The 11,308-nt window shown below is 37.1% G+C and overlaps 1 protein-coding gene across 3 annotated transcripts in view; it reads left to right on the top strand.

Moving 5' to 3' along the window:
• Nucleotides 1-300: 300 nt before the first annotated feature.
• The window catches only part of whrna (whirlin a), an 83,249-nt gene continuing 72,241 nt past the window's right edge, over nucleotides 301-11,308 (top strand). Inside the window, exons 1-2 of one of the 3 annotated variants that reach the window (XM_042747893.1) lie at nucleotides 301-850; nucleotides 1,593-2,498. In XM_042747893.1, coding sequence (XP_042603827.1) covers nucleotides 1,764-2,498 — 735 coding nt within the window. In that variant the 5' untranslated portion in view covers nucleotides 301-850; nucleotides 1,593-1,763. The remainder of the gene's footprint in view (nucleotides 851-1,592; nucleotides 2,499-11,308) is intronic. The other 2 variants (XM_042747891.1, XM_042747892.1) reach the window with 2 other exon arrangements.

The following is an 11,308-nucleotide window of genomic DNA, read 5'->3' as shown; positions in this document are numbered from 1 at the left end:
TTTGATTGAGATTAATTGGAATGCACAATGTAAAAACATGATTTTTTGAAAATTGTCTGTTTTTGCAAATTAATTCTTCATATACAAATATTGTGATATTTACAACTTTGTTTAATTTACTTATTTAATATGAATAGGAAAAAAAACACGTTTTTTTTATGACACAAACGCAACAAAACCTACGGCTAGCAGTATCTCAGTGACACTAAATAACGTAGCTCTTAAAATAAGCAGATGGACATTTGCAAGTCCTGCGCGCACCCGCCTCACTCAAGTGTTGTTGGTTACTAAGCAACTTACGCGCGCCACATCAGCTGCGTCATTTCCTGTGTAGGGACGCGTTGGAGAGAGCCAGTTCAGTCGATCCTCTTGCTCCGGCAGCTGAAGGCTAGACGATGAAGACAGTCGATTTCCGTGCCGTTTTACTTTGTTTCTTTGCGCACTTACGCAACTAATAACTTTCCAACCTGTTTGTTTCTTTTGTCTATGGAATACACCTGGCGCACTTTCCAAAGGACTAAAGCGCGTTTCAACTTTCTGATATGAGCGTGCCAAAGGATAACAACTTTGCGTTTTAGTTTGGGTGCCATATCCTCCAAATACAGGACAAGTGGATTAGAACCTAACGCTGAAACGGTGCTCTACTTTTAAAACTAATCAGCGAGAACGCATTCATGTGATTATGGTGGTTGTAAAGCTCTGGATTTCTGGGCAAAGATCCTAAACTCCCTCATAAGGGATTCACTGTTGACGACAGAGATATTGGAGAAGACACACTGGCCACTTGACCCTTTTTCGCGAGCGCAAGACGCACCGGAGCGCGCTGCTTTCTGTCGGTGTTATTTGGAAGGTGCACTCTCCTGTCTAATATATGGCTTTTATTTACGTTTTTAGGTTCTTTCTAAAGTTCTGGCTATCACAGTTATCGGTTTTCCAGCTAAATTCCACATCTCATATTTCTATACATTTAAAATGCTATGATGATGGGATGGAATTTTGTTGACTATTATTAAATTCATATTCATGTAATTTTAATATTCAAACATATCTAGCTCAATTAAAACATAAACAAAATAAACAATTGAAACATCACTCTACTAATAATATATATGTCAATAAATAACATTGAATTAAATAAAATAAATAAATAAATAATTAAAAAACAACAACAAAAAAAAAAAACGACATTGTTTCTTAACAGTGACAGATCACAGTGTTCTCTATTCAGGTAACACATGACGTTAAAATAATGCAGCAAACATTAACTACACAACATAAAATGTAAAACATCCCAATTGACATAATTAAAATGAAACATAAAAATTACGTAAAACATGGTTTACTCATAGAAATCTCTGAATTTTCCCCATAAATTATTCTTATTTTTATTCTTAAAACCGTAATGTTACCTAACATAATATTGCCTTGTATAAATTATAACAACAAAATAAATGTAACTAGACATTGACATTAATTTTACAGCGTGCTTTTAGTGTTGTTGTTTTTTTTTCTTCTATTCCAAACTTTTTATTTATTTATTATTTTTGCTTTAGGATACTGGGCTAATTAGATGTATGTGTTTGGTTTTGTAGGTCCTCTGTGACCCGTTTGGTGTAATATTAATTATGACAGTGAACATCAAGGCATCGCAGTGCCATGCGCCGCTCCGCAGACTCCTGTAGACTCGGTTCCGGTGCTACTGCTATGCTCGCCGGTCCCCACCGCTTCCGCGTGGCTCTGTGATCCAGGCAAAGGGCGCGAGGATGAGCACAGACCTGGAGCGCCTGTCGCTCAACTCTTCCTCGGGCAACTCCGTGGCGTCTAGCGCGCGTACCCTTTCCGCCAACGTGAAGAAGCTTCACAACGCGCTCAACCTGCTGCTCAGCGACCTCGAGAGAGAGCAGTTCATCCACTGCCTCAACGTGTACCACTCCAAGCGCAATGTGTACGACCTGGTCCAGACGCTTAAAGTCATACTGAACGTCCCGAGCAAGCGCCAGCTTCTGCCCATGCTGCGGCTGGTTATCCCGCGCTCGGACCAGCTTCTGTTCGATCAGTACACATCAGAAGGGCTCTATTTGAAATCCGACGCTCTTGCGCGCAATGGTGACCAAGACGGTTCCCACGAGGCTGCTAATTCGAGTCCAACACACGGGGCTCACTTCTCGCCTCCTTCCACCTCTCAAGCCGCTCTGCGCGGGTCTCCTGACACTATCAGCACCAGCAGCGATGGGACAGCGACTCTTATTCCTTTACTGGGAAGAAATTTCTTACCGGAGCCCCCAGGAGAGATCCGACAGGTGACCCTCAAGCGTCACAAGAGCAACGAAGGTTTGGGATTTAGCATCCGCGGAGGATCCGAGCATGGAGTTGGGATCTATGTGTCACTGGTAGAACCGGGATCACTGGCTGAAAAGGAGGGTTTGAGAATTGGAGATCAGATAATGAAAGTTAATGACAAAGTATTTGAACGGGTCACACATGCAGAGGCAGTTAAGGTAAGCTTTTTTTTTTTTCTTTAATAGAATTTGTATAATTTTTTTATGGTTAAGTAAGTGTGAATAATATTACTTAAATATGTGATAATTTAAAGAAAATGTATTTACTTATTCCTTGACTGATTCATTCACACATGCTGTTGTTGATATGGGAACCAGTTTTTCTGTCTTTCCTTTGTTGAAAAACTAAATATTACTTCACCCACAGATTGCACCTACAGATTTTGTAGCCACGTTTAGATCACCTGATTCTCGCCAGTCATTTGACCACAGGGAACAGACTGCACTCCTTCTTTCTTGATTGATTATTAATGCAAGACAAGCAGCTGAAAGTGTCCCTTGAAGGACCAGAATGCTAAATGCTCACTTTTATTGAGATGTGTTAGCCAGAAAGGCCTTTACAAATTGATGTTATTGATCAGTGTGTATGATTTAGCTATAGTTAAACGATTGCATGTGGCTTATCAATTTTGTATCAGTAACATTTGCTGTCACATGAAGGTTTCTAGATATACTCAGTATTTCAGCGTAAAGACATTTCATTGTGCTGTTGTCATTTAAAAGAAGAGCTAACTTTGCCTAATCCTTCACATACTCACTGTTAATCATAATTTATATGAAGTAATTGCACAATTTTGGGCCACACATGTATTATTAATGAGAGTTTGTGCACTGTCCGTGGTGCTGAATCCAGCATTGTTCTAGATTGCATTTTTTTTCAAAAGGTTTTTCCCAAGAATCGTATGGTTTGTCAGTTGTATTAAGACCGATCTTCATGTGCCACAGCACAGACACCGGTGCACATCTCAGGAGAAACTCTAGGCGCCATTTCTAAAAGGGCAATTCTCTGAAGTACCCATTAGTTTCTACTAGAAATCTAAACATTGCCAATAATAATAAGCAACAAGCTTTGATGCACTTAAAAAGCATATTGAAGTTCCTTAAGTGCACTTTGAGGAATCTCAAAAAGTGCTTAGACTTTCTCCAAAGGCTTCCACCAGTGTGTCAATCTGGGGAACCTCAAATGAGGCCTTAATTTGATAATTTTACAGTGATCATATTTTTGACGACATTACAAAACATGAAAGCATCTGAAAGTGAAGATAAGGCACATTCCAAGCATATTTCAAAGTACTGGCACATACCCATTCCACTGATACTGCTTGTTTGACTCTCTCATATCCCCGTGTTTGGGAGTCTCTGTAGAGTTTTGTGCCCAGAGAAAATTAACATGAACAGTTTGCCGCCTTTCTGTGTCATTGTTACCCTGTTTCGCTGGGGGAAAACTGGCACAATTGAGCAGCAGGGTATAAATTCCTGCCATGCTGCCTTTCTTAAACAGAAGCTGGCAGAGGCGGGAGGCTGGTCCTCCCAGTTAATCATATTGATCTGCATGAGTAAATGGACGAGCCTCTCCCCCAGGCTGAACATGACCTTCTGCTTGTCTTGATGCTCTTGTTCTCATGTAATGCAGACATAGCCTGGGTAAAGACACAAGAACTGTCTGAGCAGCCAGAACGGAGAGAGATAGATGGGGGTTTTGCTAGGTGCAAATAATTTCAGCACAGTGTACTTTTGATCAGTGCCTTCCTATGCTTCCTGAATTCTACCAGGCAGAGTTATCTCTCATTTTTCTAGCAGAAGGAAGAACATCTATTTTAGTTACAGTGAGGATTTCCTCTGGGCTCTGTTGACCTTTGTGATGTGTAAATGAACCCTGAACATTATCTGTTTTGCTTTTTCTTTTTCTTTCTTGGATTATTTTGGTGTTTTCAGACATAAACACCAAAATAATTCACCTTTTTTATAGAAGTTGTGACAACTTCACACATTCCAATGCAGCTAAAATTCTAGTTGGTGGAACTCATGGTAAAAGTAACAGTATCTGTCAGAAATCGCATACTCTGTTCAGTGGGTGCTTCTTTTGAATAAGTAATTGCTTTGCGACCAATAAAAAGGTCCTTTATAGAATGAAAGTAGTCTAAGCATACAACATTCATCATGTTGTCATTATCATGTGACCTACCAGTCGGTATGCCATTCATAAATCCTCTCCTGTGGCCTCATGGGATAGTGAAGTTTCCATTAAATGCACACTTGTAAGAATCTCACCAGAAGCTGGTCATCTGGTTACTTTTTGCCTACTGTTTGCCTGTGTTCATGCTCATCTTTTTGAACATGCTACACTTTTTACATAGGCCTACAGGTTTTTTTTTTTTTTTTTGCTCTCACTGCCTTTTAAAAATAAAGGTTCTTTATTGGCATCAGTGGTTCAAAGAAGAACTTTTGACATCCATGAAAACTTTACATCTTACAAAATCTCACTGAGAAACTGATAAGAACTGTTCACCAAAAGGTTTTTTGGGGAGCCGATGCAAAATGGTTCTACTACCCCTACTGTGGAACCTTTATTTTTAAGAGTGTACTTATACTATGTATAGAGAAGTATGCATGTTTGGATGCAGCCACTGTTCTAACCTGTTGTCTGTCCATACCAGAAAATAAAAAAGCTGTGAGATCCAGCACAATCACAGCCAATCAGAACTAATTGGAGCAAATTTTTTAGGCAAATGCAATTTCAGAATGGGTGGAGATATCCAGTCCAGTGGCAGTGGCTGGTTAGAATAAAAATAAATCATGTTGCTGTATCATGTCGTGTCTGGTAAGGATGTTTGCTGAGGTTTGTGTACACAATGTTTTGATATGAGGAAGAAGCACTCTTGCAGGTGGTTGAGCTGGACCGACATCATTATTTCTCTGCCTGTGTCTTCTAAACTTTTATTGTTTGTATGTCTATTTGTCTGTCTGACCAGCTGTCTCCATCTCTCTCTGTGGGTCTTCAGACTCAGTGATGAGGATGAATTGTACATGCTGTGGGTGACCTGTTTGCATCATCTTTACAGTCTATATTGAATGCGTGTGATGCCCTTTGGCATCTCATGATTGGTTGGTCTATCTGCATGGCCTTCAGTGTTTGTTCATAGGGCTGCTATGATAGTGCATATGATCAATGATCTTTCCTCATCTCCTGTTTCAAGGGCGACCCCTTATAAGAGCACCTGTTAAGTTGTCTTGAATTTTAATGCTGGGACTGCCAGGGCGCCCGTGGCTCAAACTTAGAGGAGGCTGCCTCTTGCCTTTGTCTTGACACTGTGAGATGATTAAGACAGAAGTGTTTACCAGCTAACAGTCAAATGCTGCTTTGCAATCTCAGTTAGAGCCAGGCTAGAAAATTCATCACTAGACCAATGCCTCTAAGTGTATGTGTCCACTTGTGTGGAGCTGAGTGAGCATTTTCAATTCGTTTATGGGAGCTGAGCAGCAAGTTCATTCAGGGCATTGAAATATTGACAGTAGAGCAGTACATGCAGTGACAGAATCAAAAAGTTGAGAAATACTAAATGTTATGCAAATGAGAGGTGAAAAATGGAGGGTGGCCGTCACTGTGAAAAGGCGGCAGTGGCATCTATCATAATTTTTTAAGTGCATAGTGGATTTAGTGCATAAATCACATTGTTGCATAATACTGTATTTAAATCAGATGTCAAATGCTGTTTACTTTGACACTATGTGTCACTTAAATCACACTTAAAAGGATAGTCCACTCAAAAATAAACATTCTGCGATCATTTACTCAGCCTCAAGTCTTTCCAAACCTTTATGAGTTTCTTCTGTGGAACACAGTAGAAGATATTTGAAGAATGTTGGTTACAAAACAGTTTAGTTGCTATTGACATCCATTATTTTTCATGCTACAATGGCCGTTTTTGTGATCTAGCGTATCCATTTACAAATGTCTGAATTTCATTGCATTAGATTCAGAATATCAAACCAAGTGTCATCTGAAATCAAATGATGCTAGAGCTTTTCTCAGAACTAACTTTACTTTTCTGAGACACTTTTAAAAGTGTCTCTTTTTTTGGGGTCATTCATGTCATTACCTTAGCAGAATATCCAGTAGTGTAGTTCATCATATAAATATACAGAATAAACAAGATTTTTGTCTTCTTTCTGAACAAGATGTCTATTGCATTTTATATTTAAACCTTACAAACTTTTTTTTGTTGAATGTCTTAACTGAAAGGTAAGCTACTTGTGCTAGATTTCTTTATACTTGTTTTGATATGTTGTTATATAATGCAAATACATTTATCACATTCATGGCTAAAGTGTCCAAATATAGAGCTGTCATGTTAATGCTTGTGAATGATATAAAATGTTTAACACATTTATTTATTTGAATCACAGTTAACACACACATTTATGTATTAATGCTACCTAATGTGAACTTGTATTTTAGTGCATTTCTGTTTTGTGCTGTAAAGGGACAGTTCACCCAAAAAATGAAAATTCTGTCATTGATCGTTTCAAACCTGTAAGACCTTCGTTCACCTTTAGAACACAAATTAAGATATTTTTGATGAAATCCGAGAGCTTTCTGATCCTGCATGGACAGCAATGTAATTACAACATTCAAGGCCCAGAAAGGTAGTGAGGACATTGTTAAAATATTCCATGTGACATCAGTGGTCCAACCTTAATTTTATGAAGCCACGGGAATGCTTTTTGTAAACAAAGAAAACAAAAATAATGACTATATATTCAGCAATATGTTCTCTTCCATGTCAGTCTTCAATGCATGTAAGTACCACTATGCATGTTATTTTTGTTTTTTTGCACACAAAAAGTATTCTTGTCTCAGATTAGGTGAAACACATTTTTTAGTCTGTGCTCACATGATCTCTTGTTCATTACATGGGCTTAGAGCAGGTGACTGACTGTCCCTTGTATTCTTCATCTTGATTTAGCCTCACCATAAAATGGAGAATATACACTGCCTTTCTCTGACAGACCTCATCAATTTGAGGCAGGGCGGGATTGATGCTCACTCATTACACCCTGTTGGGGACCTGTTGATATATGGCTGACTGACTGCAGATCATTGGCCAGCATTTCTGTGATTTTAAGACCACCCTCTCACAGCATGTGATATCTTTGATATACGGATCCCAGATTTGTCGCTTTTGTGTTTGTGAAATGACTCCGATAAATCACATTTCTTTTGGTTTTAAGGGTCTGTAGGTATGAACCTGGTAAGGGTCACATTTAGCAAATTCTTTGTGACTTACAGTGTATTCAAGGTTGTAGTTTATCAGTATGTGTATTTGTCAAATGGATTTGGATTTGACTTTAAAAAGCTGCTGAATATCTGATAAATATATTCGCATTCAGTATGTCTGGCATGTTGCACGTGAAAGCACAGTGCAGTAAAATTATACTTGCCAAAATACTCTCTAGACATTTTTATGGCTCTTAAGCCATTTTTGCTTTTTAAATTACTATACATATAAAGCATTTTAGATGAATGAACCTCTCACTCTCTTCTCTTGTTTTCTAGCTCTTTCTTTCCCATTCACTCGCTCGCACACATACACAAGTGCTGAATTATTCTGTGAAGGGAAAAAGCGACGCCCAGACTTGACATGGCAGTCTTTCTTTCATGCTGCAGAGAACTCGGGCTGGTTTTATTTATTTATTTATTTATTTTCAGACTAATGTAGTGAGAAACATACAGCATAAAATCCTCCACAAACCACACCAGGAAATGAGTTTGAGCTTTAGTCTGGTTACACAATCCTTGTATAATGTAGATTGAAATAATCGGTTGTTCTTGATGACAGGATTTTAAAGACAGTTTGGATATAAGACGAGGAACATTGAGAATTGGATGGTTCCTAGTGAAAACAAAATAGATTTGTTTACCTTACTAAGTTATTGGACATGTATCAAAGTAATATGTATATTTATGCTTATATCCAAAGCAGGCTGCACTGCATTCAAAAATGTTTTAAATAAATTAAATAATATCATGTACTGGATCAGTCTTACCTTGTTTACTGTACAGTGATAACATTTAACGCATGTGTGCCCAAATTTTTTCTGAATGGTTTCATGCATATAGTCATGTTAATAGTGTCCTATGTGAACATGTTCTGCATTTATTTTCCCCAGGTTTTAGTTTATTTTCTTGAAAATCGTATTAGAATGTGCGGCAACTATAGTTGCCGGTGGGCAAATATGTTGTATTCACCCCTTCAATGTAAAATTTGAATAGGAGGAGAGCATTTGGCATCTAACTCCAAATAACTGTTTTCAACAGATCAATCTTCATTCATAAACAAATTAATTATGCATAAAAGTCGAAGAACATTCAATGCAAACCCCCCAAAAAGTTACATCTAGCTTATAATCTCTTGAATATGAAAACACAATAAATCCGTTTTGTCTTAAAATGGTGGAACATAGTGCAGAACGAAGAGCAGCTATTAAGTTCACCCAACAGGGTATTGTGTATCATTAAGTTAAATAAAAATAAATAAATAAAAATAAATATAATTAAGAAAATATTACATCTATATAATAAAAAGGGTATACCTGAAAGAAAATTATGCATTTAACTGTTTGGTTACTAACATTCTGCAAAATATCTTCTTTTGTGCTCAACAGAAGAAAGAAACTCATAAGTTTGCATCTTGAAGATGACACAATGATGGCACAATTTCCATTTTTGGGTGAACTTTCCCTTATGTAAGCAGTTTTAGTATAAGTAGCCTACAAGGAGTACTGCAGTGAAGGTACACGTAGATGTATACATTTACATAAACATATTTGCATACTATACTTTGTGATGTAAATATGTAAAATATCAAAATAGGCACAAATTGATTAGGTCAAATGGATTAACCCTGACAAAAGTCCTTGATATTCATGAAATGATATTGATGATTATTAATGATATTCTTTTTAAAATATGATTATTTAAATAATTATCTCTCTCATCTCCTCCTTTTGACAGATTTATTCCCTATCAAATTAAGGTCTACTGTACAGTAGAGATGTCAGTTAAAGGGTTAAGTTATGTTTTAGGTGGGATGTTATGAAAGCAAAAGGCAGAAAACAAGACCAGTAACCTTGATTTATTAACCTGTTAACACAGTATACACCATTTCCCCATGATATGTACTTACAAGTTATTTGCCCACCGGCAACTATAATTGCTGATTGGACATTTGACTAAGTATACAACAAATTATAGATCTCCTGGAAGATTTGTTTTGTTTGGATGATTCTAGAGACCTCCATGATTATTTAGATATATATATGTCAACAAAAAATACTTATTAGTAATATGAAAATTACATTTTTTTGGGAGGGTTTGCCTTCGCCATGCTTCCTGGAAGTAGGGGTAGGAACGTAACAGCCGCATGTAATAGGAAGGAAGTGAATACCTTATTTTTTTCTTGAAATCCTTTATTTGCTTGTTTTCTTGCATGTCATTGAGAAATAAAACATGGATAACATCTAGAAAAATATTTAATGGTGTAGTTATCTAACTATAAACTGCGGCAACTATAGTTGCCGGTGGGCTTAAATGGGTTAATGCACCAACTAAGCTATACGGTGTTTACAACCAACCTCTGCTCACAAGTGACTTGTTCCTCTTGTGTTTTGTGGTTGCAATTTAATTAGCAATTTGAGCAGTAGAAGCTTGTAGCTAATTAATAGGACTCTCCACCCTGTTTTTGCCTTACATCTCCTCTGTCCTCGTTTGAGCCTTAAAGTCATTTAATACATTTGAGCCTGACCCCTCCCCCGCGTCCCATACTCAGCGTCCCATTGTCATGTCTGGACCCAGACCATCTGTTGCACAAGCTCTTGTATCTGCAGCATGACTCGCCGCCTCTTATGAGAGAGAATACATGAAGACATGAATTTCGCTGTGTCCACATTTCTAATGAGGCAGTGCAGTATTGATGATATGCATGATCTTTTCCCATTGGCTGATCTCTTGGCTTTGACCTCTCATTGGCTGAAACCTCTGTCATGGACTCCTGTTGGTAAATAATTAAAGAAGCTCCACCTTGTCTCAACACGTACACTACTAATGTCAGACATACAGATAGGAAAAGAGAAGAGTGTGATGTGGATACTCTTGCAGGAAACTGGATTTTACTGGATTTAATTATTTTTATATTTATTCTTTATTGTGTTATTATTGTTAAAAAATAATAATATAAATAATATCATAATTATATAACTATTTTCTAGTATAAAAATGAAAATAAATGTATTTAAAATTAAAAATAAACATTACACACACACACAAAAAAAAAAAAAAAAAAAAAAAAAATATATATATACACACACACACACGTGTATATATATATATATATATATATATATATATATATACACACACACACACACACATATACATTTATACATATATAGTACATACACACACATACAAATTTGTAATATGTTTCTGTAAATTATTACATAATTTTATTTATAAAATATTTGTACATATTTTAAAATGTATTAAAAAATACAAATGTATATACAGTATATTGAATCATCTTCCCATTTTCTCTCTCTCCTCCTCCTGATTCCCCCCCCCCCCCCCAACTTGGTTAGTGTTTTACCTGCATACATGCCTTGAATGCAAAATGCAATTTTCTGCATTATATGCCCTGCTCATCTTTAAAAGCTTGGTTACACGCACATGCATACGCCATATAAACTCGGGCCAATCCATATAAGTATATAGTTTTTTATAGAAGATTTTTATTGATCCAAATGACATTTGTTAGGACATACACACAGCGCCGCGGGCAAACCTACATCATGTGCCTGGATTTTTCTGTGCAAGTGCACTTGGATGTGTGTGCATGATTGCTGGCAAGAGCACAGGAAATTAGCAAGCACAATATGAACCATCAGCATGTGGGTTTGTTTTGTTTGTTCCA

This window comes from Cyprinus carpio, chromosome B21 (genome assembly GCF_018340385.1).
Source record: "Cyprinus carpio isolate SPL01 chromosome B21, ASM1834038v1, whole genome shotgun sequence".
In the NCBI taxonomy this organism is placed as follows: Eukaryota; Metazoa; Chordata; class Actinopteri; order Cypriniformes; family Cyprinidae; genus Cyprinus; species Cyprinus carpio.
Note: the sequence above shows the minus strand (reverse complement) of the source record. Positions and strands in the feature narration are given on the sequence as shown.